This window comes from Neolamprologus brichardi, chromosome 23, assembly GCF_056152115.1.
Source record: "Neolamprologus brichardi isolate AB-2024 chromosome 23, ASM5615211v1, whole genome shotgun sequence".
In the NCBI taxonomy this organism is placed as follows: Eukaryota; Metazoa; Chordata; class Actinopteri; order Cichliformes; family Cichlidae; genus Neolamprologus; species Neolamprologus brichardi.
Genome location: NC_142125.1, coordinates 40794038 through 40817417, shown reverse-complemented (window position 1 = coordinate 40817417; position 23380 = coordinate 40794038). Strand labels below are relative to the sequence as shown.

Sequence of the window (23380 nt, the reverse complement as noted above, 5' to 3'; positions counted from 1 at the left end):
CCTCGTTTCTAATAAACTGGCATCACTGAAATGAACTGTCTGCCTCGCTGTTCAATAATCTGCTCTTTGCCAATTTCCCAGCAGAACCTTCCACTCATATCAGCATTTTTCTGTGATTGTCACATTAACTAAACATAAAAAGCTGAAGCCAACCTCAGAGTTCCCCGTAGTGAGGAAGAGTTTCCTCTGAGCCACAGCTGAGTTTGATGCGTCCACAAAGGAAGACTGACGGGAGGACAGACTCTGGGAGAAAGGCAGATATTAAAAGATATGAATACAAAGTACGGTGCAACAAACAGCAGATTATGAAGAGCGGTTAGACCTTCATGTGTCAGTCATTGAAATGTGATCAAAGTTACCTGTTTGACATCCTGATAGAAGAAAATCAGCTTCTTGGATCCGTTTGCAGCAAAGAATTCATGGATCAGACTGAACTGGAAGAATCAGACATTAATGACTCAAAGGTTCAACTCTGAGGAAGGATCACGTCTCTGAACTTACTCTGTCATCAGAGACCATGGCGTCTTCCACCGCCGCCTCCTCCAGGCTGCCGGCGTCTGCCAGCCTGCTCATCAGGTATTTATGTCGGGCATCCAGAGCTGCCCGCCGTTCCTCCTTCACGCCTCTCGCCTGTTTGGCTACTTCTCTCCTCGCCTCATTGGACAGCAGCATCGTCCTTTTACCAGACACCTGGAGAAACATCAGCTCAGTCTACAGACGCAGAGACCAGTGAGAGCTTGGCCCAAACATCTGCAGGTTTCTGAGGACCACGTTTGACCCTGACTGGAGGCATCGATTCTGAGTGTGACTGCCTAAACTGAGCTACTGTCCCCCCTCCACTGAGACGTTCTCCTGTGATGTGTCATGGGGGGAAGTGTTCCTCACGGTTGGACTCGTGAGAAGTTCAGTCAGTTTATTCAAACTTTAAAAAGACGCATTTTCAGTCTCTGGATTTCAGCAGAAACAAATGTGAACACAGCACTTTTTGATTGAGTATAAAAGGATGAAAGAGTCAGTGATTAGTAACATTGTTGCTGCCTGATGCTGTTGTAGAGCTGTCTTTGGATCCTCACGTTCCTGGAAGCCTTCCCTGGATTGCTCATATATCATTAACTTGTTTGTGTTCAGTAGAATCAGGTGTTGTGGATGCAGGTCGTAGCTGTGTGAGGCCTGTACAGTCAGCGCTGTGTGAGCGCTGTGTAACGTTAGCTTAGACTTATTTCTGTTGTTATCATCCTTCAGGTTAATGTTGTTTTCATTATGCATCACAGGAAGTGTGGGTGGCTGGTAGCCTCACAGCTCATGGAGAGTTGCTGCTGCTCTGCCTCCTTTTTGATGTTTCTGCTCTTTGTGGCTTTGTGTTACTTTGTGTCGTGTCTGAAACAAAGTGAGTCCATGTTACTAACTGTAGTCGGCTCTCTGTCTCATGCACAGCTGACTGTTGTCTGAATGAAAGTATTTTTATACTTTGTGTAATCTGTTGGGTCTTTGAGCCCTTTTTAAACAGCATATGAGCCATATGTATGAAAGGTTGTTTGTAATACATAAAATTGTTGCTTATTCTAGAGCTGCTGCTGTGCCTGATTGGTCGACTCGCTCTAAACTGAAGGTTGACTTGATTATTTTGGTTTTTTACATTTTGTCAATAAACCAACTTCTTTATGATTTGAACGGCGTCTCTGACGTGTCACAGGCCTGTCAGCTTTCTTGGTGATTGGTATAGTTTTGAGCTTCATGCTCTGGCTGTTGTTGGGTTTTCCTCTTTCATATTAAAGCTTTTGTCCTACATTTGGCTCTAAAGTCTAATTCTAATCCCAGCACTGTGTCTGGGTGTGTGATGGTTGTTTTCCCTGCTCTTTCTCATGAAACAGTCACAACATTCTCAGTCCAACTTTCACTCTTTGCTGCGTTTGCTGCAGCTGCAGTGAACATGGTGCCGTTTGCCTTTAAGAAAGTTGTGCACAAAGGCTTTTTCTCTAGCAGACAGCTGTGTGGCTAAAAGTCAGATCACCTCCTCCCATCATTTTTTACCACCTCAGTCACACTGGACTGAAACAAGAGTGAAACTAGGAAGAATCAGAGTTTGTCCAGTGACTGCACTGATTTTCTTCATATTCACAAACTGATTCTAAGTAGTTGCATCAGCCAGCTAATCACCCGGACACTGAGCGTCCAACACGCTCCCTGAAGGGAAACGATTACATCCTCCAAACAATCACAATCTGTCTCTGAATGACTGGAATTATTCTCTGATTTGTGAATAACTGGAATTTATCAATGCAGACACGTTGCCAACATGATGAAGTCAGTCTGAGTCGCATCTCTTTGGCTAACTTAACTCAAGTGGTTGCCGACTACTCTGGTTATATTCCCATATAACAGCAGGGTTGCTGAGCACCTCTGTCACTCTGCACTTATGTTCCCAGTTCTCTTTTGTGGAGGAATTTTCCAGGAATTCCTGGGAGGAGCGACTGTCCTGGACACTCCCAGCATCACAGGGACTCACAAACCCGTCTACCACAGTGAGAAGACTGATCGTCACAGGCCCACATGTAGCTTTAGATCACACGTGTGCACTTCCTGTGGTCACTGCTGTAACTCTAGACTCACCGAGGGGCCAGTGGTTGGTGAGGCAGCAGCAGCTGAAGTCATGTGACTAATGGCTCTCAGGTTCTGTCCTCCTATTCGCCGGTGTCCTTCACCTGTCACACCTGGTCAAGAAAGAGTGAGAATGTTCAGAGCTTTAATGGAAAAGAATATTATTACATATAAAAGGCCTTAAACAAGTATTATTTATTATTATTATTATATTATTATTTATTATATTACACACTTCTGTTTAATCAGTTTTCTGTTTGACGTTTATTCAGCTGTGTGAAAACTGTAACTTCAGCCAAACCAAACAAAAAACACTGAAAAAAGCCAAACGATAACATTTTTACGTTATCTAAGTGACTTATATATCATGTTTAAACCTGAATAGCCAAAGGCCGCAGGGGTCCAAAAACGATGTGCCGGGAGTCCGCTGTTCTCGCCGGCTCTAATGACCCTCGACCTCCCGGTTAGCTATCAAGATGGTGGGTAACAGACGTCTCCAAAAACGTCAGAGCACTTTTGCAAATATGTGATATCTTGACAAACCGAGCAGATATTTGAAGTTTACACTCCTACATTCTCAAACAGGAGCCCCAGCAGAGATGGATGGCTGGCGCGGCTCTCCGGAGCCCCCAGTCAGAGCAGATGCAGGGCCAGCAGGTGTGGAGACCCCTGGCTGAGGCAGCTGAAGCTGTGGGTGGCAGTCAGCCAGCTCAGGATGCCTTTTGGGCTGCAGCAGCATAAAATCCTCAGCAGGCTGGGTAAGCTTGCGTGAGCTCTCTGTGGAGGCTGTTGCAGCTGAGATGGCTCACCCGAGCGGTGCAAACTTAGTTACCTTCAAGGCTCCAGAGTCAGCTGAGGTCAGCAGCTCAGCCTCTGGGGAGGCCCTGGGGAGGTTACAATCCCTGGAACAGCCAGGTCTCTACAACCAGAAACAGTCTTTGCATGTGCAGCTTCAGAACCAGACTTGAAGTTCCAGTTAGTGTCCGATGTCCCAGAAACACTCAGGTGCTCACTGAGCAATCTCTTGAGGCGAACACTCAGAAAATCAAACAGTCTTTGGCTGAGCCTTTGTGGGAACATTTATCGTCTCTGCTGGAAAGGTGGAAACATCTGGGAGATGCAGCCTTAACACACTGGGTTTCACAAGTCCTTGGAGGCAGCTCACTAAACTCAGGGATGCAGACAAAATCAGCACTTGCAGGAACACAATGTGCCCTCTCACAATGAGCTTGGAAGCATAAACTGAGTTTTCCTCACTGACTGTTTTAGACAGTATTGTGGGAGCAACACAAAAAGCAGCTTCAGCTGGAAACACACAGTTTAGTGTCTTTGCTGCTCGCTTTAAGTCACAATAAACAGAAAACTCATTGTGTCTCATGTCAGAATCAAATCACTCATATACAGGAAAGGAAGAGGCGGAGCTTATTTCCTGCAGGGAGAGGTTAGCAGTCTGTGTCTTTCTCATTTCTGACTCCTAAAGAGCTGAAAAACACAGGCTGTTATTGGCTGGCTGACACTGGGATTAATGTCCTTGAAGCCAGCAGTCTTTAATGTCCAGGTTCAGAACGGGCAGGTGAAAAAACAGTCCTTTATGTTCTCTGATGTTCAATAAACTGTCCTGATTACTGAGGGAGCAGAGAAAGTGTCTCCATCACTCACCACAGCTGGATGCTCTGAAATCCTGGAATCCAGCTGTGGAGAGGAGCGCCGGCGGCGTGGACGCAGTTTAGTAATCAGGGAACGGGAGACAGGAGGGAAACACAGCTGGGACCAATTACACACACGAGACAGGAAACAGTAACACAGGACTGTCAAAGTAAAACAGGAAATATAACACAGAGTCCAAAGTAAGGAGACGTGGGACACAGTGAAGACACAGAAACAGAAACCAGAACTATAATCACAAAACAAACTCAGAAACATAAAGAGTGAATCAGCTGATTCAGTGTTTGTGACAAAAACATTGGATCCTGGTTAATAAGTTTGATTTGTTTGTTTCTGTATTATTTTGTGTATCGTTCTTATGAGCTGTTGTTTTTTCAGTGAAATATTATTTCATTGTTTTAAGCTTTTTGTTGACTTTGAAGTGCTTAAGTTGATATTTTTGAACATTTAATTTGTTCGATTATTGTAGAGTCGATAAAACTGTCAAACGCACAGCTGCTTCCAGCATGGCCGGAGGAGAGGTGGCCGAGCAGATGCACAACACACACAGCTCACAGGTTTGCATTTCTATATATTGCAGATGTTGCAGAAATTGACAGTAAAGAACTCAGAGATCCAGCGCTGTCTCCTGCCCCTGATTTATACACCACAACACAACGACAGGCGTAACTCACACAAACGGGTAACATGAGGCTCAGATGCTTTGGACATGTTCACATATACTGGACACAGAATGATGAAGATGGAGCTGCAGGAAGGAGGAAAAGAGGAAAAACACAGAAAAGATTCACAGATGTGGTGAAAAAGGACACGACAGGTTCTGTTTGTTAGTTTGGTTTTTCTTTATTTGGTAAAGATTCAGAAATAAAGAGAAGATCACATGTTTGAATATTATATTAATGTTCTGTAATTACAACAAGTTGTAAAATCTTTCCAGAGTGAGACAGAGACTGTGCAGAGACTGTAGAAGGACAGAGCAGCAGCAGAGCAGTCCAGATACACTGATGATCCTCTGTCAGATCCAGAGGGACACACAGGGGTGATGCTGGACTCTACATTGTGTCTGACAGTGGAGCTGTTCTCAGAGCAGTTCACTCTGCAGCACTGACAGTCATCTGCACTTCATTCCTCTGTCAGTCACTGCTGGATGAAGCTCTCCTCTCCACCTCCCAGTAACATGGCCCAGTCAGAGCGTCTCTACACACAAGCTGCTGCTGCTTCAACCTCTCTGGATCATCAGGACACAGCTGCTCCTCTCTCAGCACACACACCGTCCTGTTTACCATCATGACCACCACCTGCAGAGAGAAGGAGGAAGAGCAGAGGAGATAAACAAGTGTTTCCAGAGACTCTTCATCAGCTGTCAGTCAGTGATGCAGCACATCCAGTATAAAGAGCAGCAGGGACTTCAGTGCTGGGACTGTACTAGGACTCATTGTTGCTTCACTTTTTCTAATCTTTGGATTTTTATTGAAGTTGCTGAAAATGTTTTTCCCTCCTAGTTTGAGTTTGGACTTTCATTCATTAGAAGAACCTTGGTGTGTCCACTCTGAGCTCTGTAGGAACCCCAACAACAAGCCCAACAATCCAGATGGACGTTCCAGCTGTTAACTCGAGGAATTCCATCCAAACATCTGCTCTCACTAAATTCTTCCTCACCTACAGACTGTGTTCTTCACTGCTTTAAACTTGGAAATCAATGCAGTCATTGGTCTGCGTGCTGCTTTGTTCAGAGAGCTGATTGGCTGTTGACAGTGTTTGATCAGAGCGTGTCAGCCGTTACTATGGTGACCATAAAGGTGAGAAACAGGAAGTGTTTGTGTCCAATCCTGAAGCCTGTCACCGTTCTCCTCTCACAGCTTCACTGAGAAGCTGCAGCTTTACAGGAAACACTGGATCTTTGTTTCATACTGACTGTGTTTAGTACAATACTGCTGACAGCACCACCCACTCACTCCATCACTCTACTTACAGCAGAGTCTCCAGTCTGTAGTCTGGACTCTGCTGAAGATCAGACAGCTGCTTCACATCTGGATCCTTCAGGTTGTTGTCCCACAGGTTCAGCTGTCTCAGATGGGAGGGGTTGGACTTCAGTGCTGCTGCCAGATAATCACAGCTGATCTCTGACAAACCACAGCGCCTCAATCTGTATAAAGAATGAAAGATGTAAGTTTATTAGACAAAGTGCTTGAAATCATTCAGTGTTTCATCATCTGTTCAGAGCTGAAGAAGGTTCAGAATGTAGAAGTTTAGAAAATGGAAACTCCAAACAGCTGAAGCCAACAGGAAGCAGCTTCAAACAGGAAACTGTGCAGAGTTTCAGACTATATGTCCTGATGCAGCCAGTTGGATTTTGGAGATTTGAATCTCTGTTCTGTGACTAAGTCCTTGAATCATTTCTTCCAGTTGGTCCAACAAGACAGACTAAGTATTGGACATGTGTTGTGGCTCCATTAGGGGAGCTTCTAAATGTGATGTGATGGCCCCTCTGGGTCTGTCAGGTCACAGCACTGAAGAGAGCTCAAACTGGGCACACAGTTGTTCCAGTCTGGACCAAAGACTCTATACTGGGACTGAGGGACTGCTTTGACTGCACCCACTGGGACTTTTTAAAGGCTCATGTTCTCTCTTAGATCATCGATTTCTACTGACATTTCTTTCTGGGAAAAATGGGGATTACTTTGGAAACAGGAAGTATTTTCCCCGATAAGCAGCCCTGGATTAGTAAATCACTCCAACATGTTCTCAGGCAGAAGAAGCTGTCTTGTTATGAGGGAGAGAAGAAAAAGATTGAGGCACAGAAACTTGTTGAAAGAGAGATAAAGCAGCTAAAATCAGGTGTAAAAGTAAAGCAGAGGATGAGCTGAATAAAGGACACTCAAGGCTGGCTTGGAAAGGAATGAAGTCCATGGTGGGGATGCAGAACAAGGAGCAAAGATGGATGTGATGCTGAATCAGCAGAAGACTTGGACTCATTTGATTCCAGCTTTGATATCATTGATTTCAATGAAGAGCTTTGTGATTGTAGCAAAGGGCTGGTAGCTCTGAGAGTCCCACTGATGAGGTGTTTGTGTGGAAATCTCTTAGTGGGACCAAAGAGAGAAAAAGCCCTGGTCCTGATGCTGTGGGAGGGAAATGATTGAAGTGTGCTGTGAGGAACTGACTGGGAGATTTTCACACATTTTCCAGTCCTCCTTGGAACAACAGGAAGTTCCCAGCATATGGAAACAAAGGTTAAGTGTCCTATGGCACTCAGTGATGATGGTGCTGTGGCCCCACCACCTCCAACTTTTTGTAAAGGAACTAACTGTCATCTGAAGCTTCAAATGGAACTAAGACTTCCTCCACTAGGTGGCAGTGTCTGATGAGAAAGTGTTAGTGGAGCTGGCCTGGAGTCAGAAACAGGAAGATGCAGGATTTGGGCTGAAATGGGGAAAAGTGGTTAGCACTAGTGCCTTAAAGCAAGAAGGTTGTAGGTTGAAGCTTGTTGGTCAGCTGGGCCTTTCTGTGGAGGTTGGATGTTCTCCCACAGTCCAATGAAATGCTGCTTAGGTTCATTGGTGCTTCTAAATTGGCTGTAGGTGTGGATGTGAGAGAGTGCTTCTCTGTCTCTCTCTGTTGGCCCTGTGATGGACTGCTCACCTTTGCAGGTGGACCACGCCTCTTGCCCTATGACAGCTAGGGCACAGGCTGCAGCCCTGTGAGCCTAAGCTGAATAAACAGTTAGCAAAAATGATCCATAGATGGCCTGAAATTCCCCAGTTAGCAGTTTGGTAGATAGCTATGACATGCTAATCCCATCCAGCAGCTGTATTCTACCTGTAAGCTGATCCCTGCTGAGCCAAAGCACTTTTTCATATACAAATTACAACCTTTAATAGAAACCTATTGGTCAGCATCTTATTAGCCTGCTGTTAGCTTCATTCCACAGAAAACTGAGAGAAACTAACAGAGTTGATAAAGAATAAAGAGAAATGTGCTGATTTAAAGCCTTTGAAGTGCTTCAGATGATCTCTGTCCACTTCTGTCCACTCATTCATTCATGTAAGCTTTCTAATGCAGCTTTGATCTTCACAGTCTGCTTTATGAAACTCATTCTAACCCTGAATGTCAGAGTGTTCCTCCTTCTCTTTCCCATCATTCATGCTGGCAGTGGAGGAGATTTGGATGTTGGACTGTGTTTTGGATGATGTGTGTATGTTTGTGTTGGACTGCTGTCTGTAAAGCAAACGCACATTTTGCTTTGGATTTCAGTGTCAGACAGACTTTTTTATGGTGGAATGAAGAGTTTGAGAGTTTCACAGTGAATTTTCCAGTGGAGGATTTTTCTTCTTCTTTGAAGGTTTGAAATGTGAACATTGTTCTGCTGCAGTCAATGGACTAAACCAGAGAAGAAGAAAACAGACTTTACCATGAAGATCCTCAGTGTGGATCAGTATAATATCAGCCTGATGTCTGCAGTTTAGTGTCAGCACAACTTTCACATCATATTCATCTCAGCACAACTAAAACATGCTGACTGACCTCAGAGTTTCAAGTTTACATCCTGGACTCTCCAGGAAACCACACAGATGCTTCACTCCTGGATCCTGCAGCTTGTTCATAGTCGACGACCAGTAGTCATTACTCAGGTCCAGCTTTCTCAGATGGGAGGGGTTGGACTTCAGTGCTGCTGCCAGATAATCACAGCTGATCTCTGACAAACCATAGTCCTTCAATCTGTATAAAGAATGAAAGATGTAAGTTTATTAGACAAAGTGCTTGAAATCATTCAGTGTTTCATCATCTGTTCAGAGCTGAAGAAGGTTCAGAATGTAGAAGTTTAGAAAATGGAAACTCCAAACAGCTGAAGCCAACAGGAAGGAGCTTCAAACAAACACAACAAGAGAAAAAACTCTGAATGTTTCACATTAAAGTCGTACATTTCTCATAAAAACAGGAAAAAGACTTGAAAAAGTCGTGTTTTTCCTTCCAGGAACCACATGGCTTCACTTTTAAAGGTGAAGTGTGAAAGAAATGGACATATTTGAAGTCCAACACCTTTTTCCAGTCACATTATTAAAGCAGACAAACTACAAGCTCATTTTCATTCCAACAAGTCATCTTCTGACCTGCACTAACAACACTGGTCTCTATGTGCAGCTGGCTGTGAGACCAGTGCTCAGGGAGCGTCTACAAAGTGCAACACTGAAAGAACATCATACACGCATTTGCTTCCAGCACTTTCACACAAACATCTACTGTAAAAATTAATGTTCCCATTTAAATGGTTTTAATTTGAATAAAACGATGTTGATTCATTCAATCCTGAATCGATGTTTAATATAAATGTATTTTGCCAGAATCTCAGGTTAAAGCTCACAAACTATTTCAACAAGCAGCAAACAGCTAAAACAGTAAATGAGAGCACCTAAACACACAAAGATGGAAACACAGAGCGTGGATCGTTCACTCGACGGCACGTATACGGACACGCCGTCGGGACTGAAAGTGGACAGCTCACAGATCCTGAAGCTGCAGGTTTCATCTGTCTCCAACCAAAACTGAGTGAACCAGCAGCAAAAGAAGATCCAAACTCTGCTTCACGTTTGATAAATATGCTCATGAATTCTCTCTGACTTTGGCTGTTCCTGCCTGCACAGCTCTCTCTCTCTCTCAGTGTACTCCAAGAACAGCTTCAAACATCTGTTTCTGCATCATTCACTGTTTATTAGCCACCAGTCTGCTGTTGTGTTCAGTGCTGTCGGCCTCTGACAGTAAAGCCTCATTTCTGCTGTTCCATGGAAACTTTTTAAAATGATGACAGATTACAAACTCTCAGCTGTGTCTGTAATCAAACCTCTGTAACTTTGCTTCACTTCAGCAGCATCAGCTCATGTTCACATGTTGATTCATGGTTCGCTTCAGTTTTTGATCGACTGCAGAATATTTTGAAGGTTATCTGCTATAAAAAGCCAGAAGAGGAAAATCTGCTTCATGTGTTTCTGTTTGATCCTCAGTGACTTTGACACAAAGGCCTCTGCTGTGATGATCACACCTCTGATCAAGTCTCACAGTGTCACAACTGATAAATGATCAGAGTTAGAATATTTCTGACTGTCTGCTGTGTGCCATGACCTTTGACCTGCTAAAGACAGTCAGCTGTGGATTATTTATTGTTGTGTCTGATACTTAGAACTGTGAGGAAGAAGCTACACAGTTAATCAGGGTCCCCTCTCTCTGAATTAGGAAAGGTGGGCAGGCCGCGTGTGGGCCGCGGGCCATACGTTGAGTATCACTGTTTGAAATGTGAACATTGTTCTGCTGCAGTCAATGGACTAAACCAGAGAAGAAGAAAACAGACTTTACCATGAAGATCCTCAGTGTGGATCAGTATAATATCAGCCTGATGTCTGCAGTTTAGTGTCAGCACAACTTTCACATCATATTCATCTCAGCACAACTAAAACATGCTGACTGACCTCAGAGTTTTAAGTTTACATCCTGGACTCTCCAGGAAACCACACAGATGCTTCACTCCTGAATCCTGCAGGTTGTTGTTCTTAGTCAACGACCAGTCATTACTCAGCTCCAGCTCTCTCAGATGGGAGGGGTTGGACTTCAGTGCTGCTGCCAGATAATCACAGCTGATCTCTGAGAAACGACAGCCCTTCAATCTGTATAAAGAATGAAAGATGTAAGTTTATTAGACAAAGTGCTTGAAATCATTCAGTGTTTCATCATCTGTTCAGAGCTGAAGAAGGTTCAGAATGTAGAAGTTTAGAAAATGGAAACTCCAAACAGATGAAGCCAACAGGAAGCAGCTTCAAACAAACACAACAAGAGAACAAACTCTGAATGTTTCACATTAAAGTCGTACATTTCTAACAAGAGTATTTTAAAGACAGCGTCACTGATGATCATCTTCTGCTCAGTAAAACTTTGGTTTTCCTCATGTGAGTGTTAATGATGCACAAAGACTGTGAGTGCAAAGAGGGAGCGAGGAGGATGACAGAGAGATGGTACAGGAGCATCAAGAACCCAGCGAGGAAATGAGCAGAAGGACTTTGGAGCCTGTTGGATTGAAGCTTTCACAGAGACGTGTTTGACTGGACACCACCAGGACAGACTTTTAATCCCAGGATTTGGATGAGCTTTCTGTCTTTATGGTCACAAATGATGCTGTAACTCTGTGACTGTCCTGGAACTGTCAGCAATATGGTTACGTCCTTTTGACCTGAGTTTCCACAGCTCTTATAACAGCAGTGTACATTCACCTGCAGGCACACGCTGCCTCTGCTTAAGCTCTGTTTATGAAGCACAAACTGCAGGAACCAAACTCAGACTGGCTCATTTCAATCATGTCTGCTTACAAAGACACTTTGAAACTCTTATCAGTATGTTTCCTGTCCTACTAGGAGGGATCAAACTCTGGACCTTTGTTGTGGATCAGTGAAGGATGCTTAGAAATCCCTTCTGCTGCCTGAGCTTGAACATCATCAGCACTTTAACACTGAGCAGAGGGACGTGGAAAAGGCCTTCTGTCTTTATCTGACTGAACTGTTTCCTTATGTGGGCTGAAGAAAACACAGTTGTAGACTATATTTATATGAAACATGTATATTTAATGCATTTAATGTATTTGAACCATGTTTAATGCATATTACAGGATGTAACAGCTGCATATGTGTCAACAATGATGGCTTTGATTTTGCCCCCTAAGAACATTTCTGTAGCTCCGCCCCTGCAGCAAACGTGTGTGAGAGCAGCCACGGCCCGCTCCTCCATGGTTTCATTCACACTCATCTCATACTGAACACACACACTTTGTAGGAATCATCAGTACTTTGACTGTTTCTCAGGTTAGCTTCAGGTTAGCCATTTAGCATTTCTCCAGTCTGAGTCACAGAGCGTCACATGACGTGACAGAAGCTGATTGGTCAGCTGCAGTGATGGTGGTGGAGCAGCATTAATGATGATGCTGTAGAACAACAGGAACACGGGGATATCAGACTGTTAGTGGGTTTAGTCATTCCTGCTGCACTTTGTCCTTCTTATTGAAGTGACCTGCTGAGAGCTCACACTGTTCTCTGTAGAAATGATGTCAGTCTGACTCGTCACATATTTGGAGGCGTGTTTGATGTTTGCTCTTCTGGAAACTCTCAGTATCAAATATGGAAGATGCAAAGGAGACACGCTTCAGTCTGTATGGACCTGTTTCTGTAGCTGCCACCATCATTCCACATGTTTGTACATCAGCTTATCAAATCCTGTCTGCTGTCTTCATTTATTACTCTTCACCTGCTTCACTGTCACTGTGTGGGCGGAGCTGCCTGAGCCCCGCCCACACAGACACAGCTCCTCTCTGGAGCAAAACTTCTGCTTCATCTCCACCTTTTTTCTTCATCCTCCACCTCTCTTTTCTCTTCTTCAGTGTTCTGCAGCCACGGAGCCTCACAGCCGTTAGCACGCCCATACCTGAGCAGCTAGCATTACCCAGCATGCCGTGCAGCAGTGTCAGTTTGTAAATGTGCAAGAATTCCTGCTCCAAACTGTTTCACAGAGTGCTGTGTGCCGTGACCTTTGACCTGCTAAAGAGAGTCAGCTGTGGATTATTTATTGTTGTGTCTGATACTTAGAACTGTGAGGAAGAAGCTACACAGTTAATCAGGGTCCCCTCTCTCTGAATTAAGAAAGGTGGGCAGGCCACGTGTGGGCCGCGGGCCATACGTTGAGTATCACTGTTTGAAATGTGAACATTGTTCTGCTGCAGTCAATGGACTAAACCAGAGAAGAAGAAAACAGACTTTACCATGAAGATCCTCAGTGTGGATCAGTATAATATCAGCCTGATGTCTGCAGTTTAGTGTCAGCACAACTTTCACATCATATTCATCTCAGCACAACTAAAACATGCTGACTGACCTCAGAGTTTCAAATCGACATCGTGGATTCTCCAGAAAATCAAACAGATGCTTCACTCCTGAATCTTTCAGGCTTCTGTAGGTTCCACTCAGGTCCACCTCTGTGGGATACGAGGGGTTGGACTTCAGTGCTGCTGCCAGATAATCAAGGCCAATATCTGACAAACCACAGTCCTTCAATCTGTATAAAGAATGAAAGATGTAAGTTTATTAGACAAAGTGCTTGAAATCATTCAGTGTTTCATCATCTGTTCAGAGCTGAAGAAGGTTCAGAATGTAGAAGTTTAGAAAATGGAAACTCCAAACAGCTGAAGCCAACAGGAAGCAGCTTCAAACAAACACAACAAGAGATTCATGTTCCTGCTCCTGCCGTCCCATTTCACAAGCCTCGCACTTCCGGCCTTTGCGGTCTTTGAGTACGCGGCCCTTGAGGACCGTTAAGGCTGCAGACCCTGAATTGTGATACAGCCAGTGAGTACTTTCATAGGCTGCATCCTCCTGAGGACCCGGCCCTCACGGTCTACGTGGGCCGGGTCCTCTGGTAGGCCAGAAGTGCGAGGCTGTAAAATTGGACGGTCTAGCCTTCTGATTAGCATCACCGCTGTCTCGGTGGAGTTTAATAACGTCGGCCGTCTGCTCCTTGCTATCTAAAATATAACAGGACACTGGTGGATGACGTCAGTGTGCACACTGTGTCTGAGGAGGACGTGCGGAAGTGCTTCAGGATGGTGAACGCACGCAAAGCTACTGGTCCGGACGGGATTCCTGGCCACGTCCTCAGGTCATGCGCGGCTCAGCTGGCTGGAGTGTTTACACACATCTTCAACCTTTCCCTCTCTCTGTCTGTAGTCCCAGCCTGCTTCAATTTGGCCACCATCGTCTCTGTACCCAAATCCTCCACCATCTCCTCATTGAACTTCTGGCGACCTGTAGCCCTGACCCCCATCGTGAGCAAATGCTTCGAGAAGCTGGGCAGGGACTTCATCTGCTCTGCACTACCCGACTCACTGGACCCTCTACAACTTGCATAACACCACAACAGGTCCACTGATGATGCCATAGCCCTGACACTACATACTGCCCTGTCACACCTGGAGAAGAGAGACACGTATGTGAGGATGCTGTTTGTAGACTACAGCTTAGCATTCAACACCATCGTTCCCTCGAAGCTGGACAGGAAACTGCAGGATCTAGGACTGAGCAGCTCCCTCTGCAGCTGGATCCTTAACTTCCTGTCTGACAGACGCCAAGTGGTCAGACTGGGCAGCATCACCTCATCCCCCATCACACTGAACACTGGTGCTCCACAGGGGTGTGTACTGAGCCCTCTCCTGTACTCACAGGAGAGGGCTCAGTACAGGTTGCGGATGACACTACAATGGTGGGTCTTATCACCAAAGGTGATGAGACGGCCTACAGGGAGGAGGTCAGCGCCCTGACCCACTGGTGTCAAGACAACCATCTCACCCTCAACGTCGCAAAGACAAAGGAGTTGATAGTGGACTTCCGGAGGTGCAGAGAAGTACACACCCCCATCACCATCAACGGCGCTGCTGTGGAGAGAGTGAGCAGCTTCCGCTTCCTTGGTGTACATCTGGCTGAGGATTTTACGTGGTCAGGACACATAAACAAAACAGTGAAGAAGGCGCAACAGCACCTTGTATGGCAATTATCGAAAACCGGTTCTTGCTGAGAACCGGTTCCCACTGTTTCAATTCCTTGGAATTGTTTGCCATTTTTGCAAACAATTCCAGATCTACATTCGCGGCTAAAACACTGTTAAAAGTGTAGTTGGTGACAGAAAAACAGGATATTTTAAAACTTTACACCACCACCATTGCTGCCTGTGATTTGAAATGCATTCTGGGATACCTGGCTGCCCCAAGTCCACACAAGCAATCGATTATCTAGGATCAACCTGTCTTGACTTACTTTGCACGGCAACCAATCAAATGCTAGAGAAGATGCAGTGGCAGCGTTAACCCCGCCCACTTAGTTTGATGGGTGAGGCTGACAGATAAAATGATTTCAAGTTGAGACATGAAGGGGACAAAAGTGCCAAAATGAATTAAATAAATACATCATTAAATAATTAATTAAAACTGTCAATAATTATTTAAATGTGTCAATAATTAATTAAATGTGTTGTAAATATTTATTAAATTAATTATTTTGAATTTTAATTAATTATTGCCACATTTAATTAATTATTTAATGCTGTATTTAATTAATTCATTATGGCAGTCCTGGCGTTCCACAGCACCGTGCCATAAGGCAAAAGTGATAACTGGCTCGGGGACCACAACGTTGAAATTTTGGGTCCATGGCCTGGAAACTCCCCAGATCTTAATCCAATTGAGACTTTGTGGTCAATCCTCAAGAGGCGGGTGGAGAAAACAAAAACCCACTAATTCTGACAAACTCCAAGAAGTGATCATGACAGAATGGGTTGCTGTCAGTCAGGATTTGGCCCAGAAGTTGACTGAAAGCACGCCCAGTCGAATTGCAGAGGTCCTGAAAAAGAAGGGCCAACACTGCAAATACTGACTGTTTGCATAAATGTCATGTAATTGCCGATAAAAGCCTTTGAAACGTATGAAGTGCTTGTCATTATATTTCAGTACATCACAGACACAACTGAAACAAAGATCTAAAAGCAGTTTAGCAGCAAACTTTGTGAAAACTAATATTTGTGTCATTCTCAAAACGTTTTGGCCACGACTGTACTTTCTTCTCACATGTCCATCACTCCTACTCTCGCCTGGATTATTTTTTGGTCAGCAGCTCACTGCTGAGTGACATCTCAGACACTGAGATTCACCTTACATCTGTCAGCGATCACACTCTTGGATCTTTAACAATAATACATAAGAAGAACATTCTGCCAAGAAAAACTGGAGATGAAGACTTTGTTAAATATTTTTAAAAAAGAGTGGACTTAGGAAATACTGAACAAAATACCCCAAAAATTTGAACACAGTAACAAATTTGGTCGATTTCTAGCTAACCAGTTAAAAATAAAAAAAAAACCAACTATATGTGCTGTTAAAGATGATCTGGGAACACAATGTATGACCTGAAAGAATGAACACATTAGCCGAGAGGCCTTAAGACTTGTCACGACTCGGATCCAGCTCAGGGCCCGGGTTAGCGTCACTGCTCGTCTCATCTTTGTGACAGCTCTGGATGGTTTTTATTTTATTTCATAGAAAACCTCTCGGATTTCTATGAAACTTTATATTCACCACAAAAAAACGCGTCTAAAAAAGACATTTATTAGTTTCTTGACAGCGTAACTCTTCCAAAATTACTAGACAGTCAAGCAATGTCAGTGGATTCACCACTGACGCCAGGTGAACTCCAGGAAGCCCTGATAAATATGCCCAATAATAAGGCTGCAGGTCCAGATGGCTTCCCTGCAGAATTCTACAAAGAATTCTGGACGATTCTGGCACCAGTTTTTTACAGAACGTTGTTGGAAATCAAAGCAAAGGGCAGACTTCCATCAAATATGAATTCTGCAAACATTAGTCTCCTGCTAAAACCAGGCAAAGACCCTGTACATCCCTCAAGCTATCGTCCAATATTACTTATAAATGTAGACCTTAAAATAATCTGCATAGCTCTCTCAAAGAGATTAGAGAAAATAACCCCCCTCTTAATTCATCCTGACCAAACTGGTTTCATAAAAAGTAGGCACTCATCAACAAATACACGTAGATTACTTAATTTGATAGACTACTCATACAGTAAAAACATTGAAACTACAATATTTTCTTTAGATGCAGAAAAAACGTTTGACAGAGTTAACTGGAAATGTTCATTTCCAACTTTACACAAATTTGGTTTTGAAAACTCTTTCAAAAATATTACACAACAGTTTGTGTCAGAACAAATGACCAAACATCCTCCAGCTTCTGCATTTCTGAATAACAAATCTTGGACTCACCGAGCCTTTCTGCAGTTCCTCACAGCTGGAATCAGTCTCTGTCGTCCTTGGTCTGTTGTGTTGTACTTCTGCAGGTCCAACTCATCCAGAACCTCCTCTGACATCTGCAGCATGAAGGCCAGAGCTGAGCACTGGATCATAGTGAGTTTCTTCTTTGATTTGTTCTCTGACTTCAGGAACTCTTGGATCTCCTGATGTACTGAGAGGTCGTTAATCTCCATCAAACAGTGGAAGATGTTGATGCTTCTGTCAGGAGAGATTTTAAGCTTCTTGTTATTCTTCAGGTTCTTAATGACCCTCTGGATGGTTTCTGAACTGTTCTCTGTCTGACCCAGCAGACCTCCTAAGAGTCTCTGGTTGGACTCCAGACAGAGGCCATGAAGGAAGCGAACAAACAGGTCCAGGTGGCCATTTTTACTCCTGAAGGATTTTATTAGTGTTTCCATCAAAAAATTGTCCAGAGATGACTCGTTGTATTTTTTTCCCAGGAAGTTCTTCAGCACCTCTGACTTCCTGTTGGTGAAACAGTGGAACATGTAGACTGCAGCCAGAAACTCCTGGATGCTCAGATGAACAAAGCAGTAGACTGGTTTCTGGAAGATCACACACTCTCTTTTGAAGATCTCTGTACAAACTCCTGAGTACACCGAGGCCTCTGTCACATCCAGACCACACTGCTCCAGGTCTTCTTGGTAGAACATGATGTTTCCTTTCTCCAGATGTTCAAACGCCAGCCTCCCCAGCTTCAGAAGAACTTCCCTGTCAGCCTCCGTCAGCTCCTGTGGACTCGTCTCATGTCCCTCGTGGTACTTGTTCTTCTTCCTCTTTGTCTGAACCAGCAGGAAGTGTGAGTACATGTCAGTCAGGGTCTTGGGCAGCGCTCCTCTCTGCTCTGTAGTCAACATGTGCTCCAGAACTGTAGCAGTGATCCAGCAGAAGACTGGGATTCTACACATGATGTGGAGGCTCCTGGATGTCTTCATGTGGGAGATGATTCTGCTGGACAGCTCTTCATCACTGAATCTCCTCCTGAAGTACTCCTCCTTCTGAGCGTCAGTGAAGCCTCGTACTTCTGTTAGCCTGTCAACACATGTAGGAGGGATCTGATTGGCTGCTGCAGGTCGGGAAGTTATCCAGACGAGAGCCGAGGGAAGCAGATTCCCCTGGATGAGGTTTGTCAGCAGCTGGCTGACTGATGACTTCTGTGTGACATCAGACAGCAGCTTCCTGTTGGTGAAATCCAATGAAAGTCTGCTTTCATCCAGGCCGTCAAAGATGAACAAAAGCTGACAGACAGCCAGCTTCTCTGCTGTGACCTTCTGTAGTGTTGGATGGAAAACATGGAGCAGCTCCAGAAGACTGTACTGCTCATCTCTGATCAGGTTCAGCTCCCTGAATGAAAGCAGAACCACCACACTGACATGTTGGTTCTCCAAGCCTTCTGCCCAGTCCAGAGTGAACTTTTGCACTGAGAAGGTTTTTCCAACACCAGCCACGCCGTTGGTCAGAACCACTCTGATGGGTCTCTGTTGGTCAGGTAAGGCTTTAAAGATGTCCTGGCACCTGATTGGAGTGTCATGGAGGGCGTCCATCTTGGAAGCTGTCTCCAGCTGCCTCACCTCATGTTGGGTATGAACCTCTTCACTCTGTCCCTCTGTGATGTAGAGCTCAGTGTAGATCCTGTTGAGGAGGGTTCTACTTCCTGTTTCATCACTTCCTTCAGTCACACGTTCACATCTCCTCCTCAGACTGATCTTATGTTCATCTAAAACCTCCTGCAGACCAACATCTGCTGAAAGAAAGAAAAACAGAAAGAAAACTCTTCAATGTCTGAACAACAACAAGAAGTCCAGTTTTCAGAAATGAGTCCATCAGCAGACAGATGTTCAGTCTTACTTTGTACACAGCTGCTCTGATTGGCTGTCTGCAGTCCAGCTCTGCTTCTGGATCTTTCTCCACACTGGGGACAGGACCAGTCTCCTGATGAAGCAGACTGGTCCCAGTATGAGGAGATGCACTGTCTGCAGAACCAGTGTCCACAGCTGGTAGAGACTGGATCCTTCAGGACGTCCTGACACATAGCACAGCAGGACAGCTGCTCCTCCTCATAGACACCACTCCTCTTCCTCTTCCTCCCTCTGTGAACACATTTCTTTATCACTAAAATCCTTGACTGTCAGTGACAAACATCCAGATTTGATGACACTGTGCAGAAGCTCTGATGGTCACAGAGAAAAGTCAAAGAGGAGAAACTTGTGTTTGAGTTCAGAATCCAAGTTTCCTTTGCTGTTCCTGTCTTATTAAACACAGAGTGATCAGCCTACAAACTCCACAGTAAAAGCCTTCATCACAGAGCGGATTATGTCCTTCACTGGATGTACTGGAAGTTTGGGATCCATCACTCTCAACTGACCTTTGACCTCCTCTAAAAACTGTGGTGGAGCAGCGGTGTCACATTCAGAGCTTTCAGCTTTATTTTGAAAGAGTTCAGTCATCAGGAAGTGAACTTCTGGGTTCTGATTTTCTTTCTATTATTTTACAGAAGTGAAGAAGAAGAACTAAAAGCTTTGAAATGATCTGAGTGATATTTTTGAACATTGCCACCAAATTGAGTTCAGCCTCCAGCAGTAACTTTGTTTCATGATGCCTCCCTGATGATGTGATGTTTGATTACAAACCTGTTTATGTGTTAGACATTAATCACATGAACACAGGCAGAAAAAAGAAGCCAATGAAACAAATGACAGAAACGTGTTCATTCACTGCCATAATCCATATTTTATATGTACAGATGTTTGTAAAGAACACGTGTGCAGCGCTTTGTTCTGAGTATCTGCTGTCAGCACACAGTGCAGCAATAACTACAACCACACGTTTCTGTAGATCCTGAACATCAGCCTGGAGGAATCTGACCTCAGGTCTGCACACAGAGGAGCTTCACCTCTGGGATGATGCTGGCTTCAGCTCCTTCTACAATCAGGCAGAAGCTTCTGCACCATCAGGACACAAACAGAGAGGAGCTTCTATCCTCAGACCATCCAAGTCCTAAATCAGAACATGCTCTCCTCATAGCATCACCATCAGGGTTTAAACAGGACCTTACATCATGTTCTTGTCTCACTGTCATATTTCAGATAATATCTGATTCATTATGACGTCACACGCTGCTACACTGATACTGCTGCTTCATTACTGCTGATATTACTCTGCTCACTCTGTTCAGTTACTCTGTTTACATCACTTTGCTCATTTGCTTTGTTCTGCTTGCACTGCTCTGTCAGTACATGCTGTGCTAATGTGGCACAAAGCACTTTAACATTACATCTGCACAATGTTTCATTATTTCATTTAATGATTGTTTATAATGTTTTGTCCAGTCACAGGAGCAGCTCAGCACATTTCACTGTGTTGTACGTGTATGACGATGCCTGTGACAAATAAACAGCCTCGGACTCTTCAATCTTCTGCATTTCTTTGGAGATCAGCTCAGTGGCCTGTTGAGACCATCTTTCTATTTCTGATGACTCAGTTCAGATAATTATCTAGAGTCCAATATTCTTCTATCATTTGCCTAAGTGGGTTATTTTTGTCTAGTTTAAGTTTAAGCTCACATTTATGAAGACATGTAAAATTACAAAGTGGTCACAGAATTTCAAACACCCATAAATGAGTTAGCAGATCTCTTACATGGTCAACTGGGGTCCATGACTGAAGAACATTGTTGCTGCAGGTTCATGACTGAAGCCTGGAGGTCTGTCTCTGGACGAGTCACTCCTCACAGACACACAGCTGGGTACTGGAGACTGTGACCTCTGACCTCTGCAAGCACACGTTACATTCATAACACATAAATCCCTAAAACTCTAAAATATTGAGCTTCAGACTCTGCTGTATGTAATCAAAGTGATGTTTATTTTGTGTTGCAAATGAGTAAATTTAAATATAGTTTTAGTTGAATACGAGAAAAATATTTTTGTCATGTTATGTCCTAAGTTGAAGGCATTGTATAAGTTTTTGTTCAAATTTAGATCGAATGATGAGGAAAGGATTAAGACGTCAACCTGTGGGCGTAGGGCTAAATGAGGATATACTTCTGCCTGCTCCGTTTCAAACAACTGAATGGAATGATATTATGCATATTATGCAACAACCTTTGAACTCTGAGTCAGCAGCTCTCTTACATGTTCAGCTGAGCTCCATGATTGAAGAACATTGTTGCTGCAGGTTCATGACTGAAGTGTGGAGGTCTGTCTCTGGACCAGTCACTCCTCACAGACACACAGCTGGATACTGGAGACTGTGACCTCTGACCTCTGCAAACACAAACACATCACATTCATATGACATGAATTACTGATTAATCTCTGTTTAAAATCTTTTAAGCAGCTGCAAACACACAAACTGGATAATGTGATGGTTTCTGTCAGTAATAGTTGTCTCAGATTAGAGTACAGACGGCTGCAGAGACGTTCACAGCAACAGAGAAGAAATCATTACCTTGGATTGCATTAATACTAGGATTAATACTAGCATTATCGTACCCAGACCACCATTAGGAATCATTTATGATGTCACTGGCAGAACACATTTATAGAAACAACCTTTGAACTCTGAGTCAGCAGCTCTCTTACATGGTCAGCTGAGCTCCATGATTGAAGAACATTGTTGCTGCAGGTTCATGACTGAAGTGTGGAGGTCTGTCTCTGGACCAGTCACTCCTCACAGACACACAGCTGGATACTGGAGACTGTGACCTCTGACCTCTGCAAACACAAACATCAATAACTGATCAGTTCTCTCTGACAGCCATATGATCAGCTGATCCCTCTGTGATATTGTGTCTGCCTCATAACGCTGACAGGTCAGCCAATCATCAGCCAGTTTTTCTGTCTCTGAATGAACTCAGTTTGTTCTCAGCTCTTCTCTCTGATTCTGCTGCACTGACTTCACTTAAACTTACAGAGTTCAGATCTTAGCAAGAAAACAAGTCAATAAAAATCAAACTCAGATCAAACAGTTTGAACCAATCACAGATCAATGATTCTGTCATGGTTATGTTGAAATGACTAATAAAGTTAGCAGTGTTCTTACATTATTGCTGCAGGTCCATGACTGAAGCCTGGAGGTCTGTCTCTGGACCAGTCACTCCTCACAGACGCACAGCTGGATACTAGAGACTGTGACCTCTGACCTCTGCAAACACAAACAGGTTACATTCATATCACATCAATTACTGATAAAGTATACCACAAAAGCCACAAAAGCAGCACAGTACTGCTCATTTACCACTGCATTCAAAATGTCTTTTAAGGAGACTACTTTGTAGGAGTTTACATACAGTTTTTGTTGTCATGACAACATGTATAATGCAAAATGCATACTCAAAATAAATAAAACCCTTTTTAAAAAAACAACTTTTACTTTGAATGTGAACAGTCTGGGTCTCCGGTTGTGTCAGGCTTGTCTGAGTTTCATTGTACACTTTGTACGATGAAACAAGCTGATACGTCGTTGTTCTGAGTTTCATTGCAGATCTTTGTCCAAAATGACAGACGGAGGGCAAAGTAGATGCATTTGCATCAGTGGGAATATAAACCCAAAACTAGCATCATCATACACAGACCACTGTTAGGAATAAGTTATGATGTCAGTGGTAGAATTACAGTTAGCAGATCTCTTACATGGTCAGCTGGGGTCCATGACTGAAGAACATTGTTGCTGCAGGTTCATCACTGAAGCCTGGAGGTCTGTCTCTGGACCAATCACTCCTCACAGACACACAGCTGGATACTGGAGACTGTGACCTCTGACCTCTGCAAACACAAACAGATTACATTCATAACACATCAATTACTGATAGATTTTCTGGTTAAAATCTTTTAAGTAGCTGTAAACACACACACTACATAATGTTATGGCTTCTGTCAGTGATAGTTATCTCAGAGTACAGAATTTCAAGGTGACCAGCAGCTGCAGAGACATTCACAGCAACACAGACAAAAATCATTACCTGGGATTGTGCCAAAACTAACATTATCGTACACGGACCACCATTACAAATAATTTATGATGTCACTGGCATGACATACATGTATATAAATAACCTTTGAACTTTCAGTCAGCAGATCTCTTACATGGTCAGCTGGGGCCCATGATTGAAGAACATTGTTGGTCCAGGTTCATCACTGAAGCCTGGAGGTCTGTCTTTGGACCAGTCACTCCTCACAGACGCACAGTAAGCATCGAAGGTGTTTGGAGGACGGGG

At 43.9% G+C, this 23380-nt stretch overlaps 2 protein-coding genes and 1 long non-coding RNA gene across 6 annotated transcripts in view; all 3 read right to left on the bottom strand.

Moving 5' to 3' along the window:
- Positions 1–6453, bottom strand: part of LOC148096455 (uncharacterized) — a 147335-nt gene extending 140882 nt beyond the window's left edge. The window contains exon 1 of the long non-coding RNA XR_015717170.1: positions 6236–6453. This is a non-coding gene — a long non-coding RNA (uncharacterized LOC148096455). The remainder of the gene's footprint in view (positions 1–6235) is intronic.
- LOC148096456 (dynein axonemal heavy chain 5-like) lies at positions 100–4974 on the bottom strand. The gene is made up of 5 exons (XM_087835765.1): positions 4938–4974; positions 2611–2711; positions 502–690; positions 360–434; positions 100–243 (listed from the first exon to the last, which is right to left on the bottom strand). Exons 1-5 carry the CDS (start codon positions 4972–4974, stop codon positions 100–102), a joined length of 546 nt encoding a protein of 181 aa, XP_087691891.1.
- Positions 6454–8768: 2315 nt separating the features above from the next.
- Positions 8769–22939, bottom strand: LOC148096454 (protein NLRC3-like). Of its 4 annotated transcripts, XM_087835688.1 has the most exons (8): positions 22797–22939; positions 21747–21878; positions 21297–21428; positions 19012–19247; positions 17116–18907; positions 13168–13347; positions 10725–10919; positions 8769–8982 (listed from the first exon to the last, which is right to left on the bottom strand). In XM_087835688.1, the coding sequence occupies exons 1-8, from the start codon at positions 22826–22828 to the stop codon at positions 8769–8771; spliced, it is 2913 nt and encodes a 970-aa protein (XP_087691814.1). In that variant the 5' UTR covers positions 22829–22939. The 4 variants fall into 4 exon arrangements, with proteins under 4 accessions (XP_087691814.1, XP_087691812.1, XP_087691813.1 ...); XM_087835685.1 differs by lacking the exons at positions 8769–8982; positions 10725–10919; positions 13168–13347 and adding exons at positions 20803–20934; positions 22207–22308 and having other exon boundaries at positions 17112–18907; positions 19012–19253; positions 21327–21428; positions 22797–22925; XM_087835686.1 differs by lacking the exons at positions 8769–8982; positions 10725–10919; positions 21297–21428 and adding an exon at positions 22207–22308 and having other exon boundaries at positions 13148–13347; positions 19012–19253; positions 22797–22925.
- Positions 22940–23380: the final 441 nt, after the last annotated feature.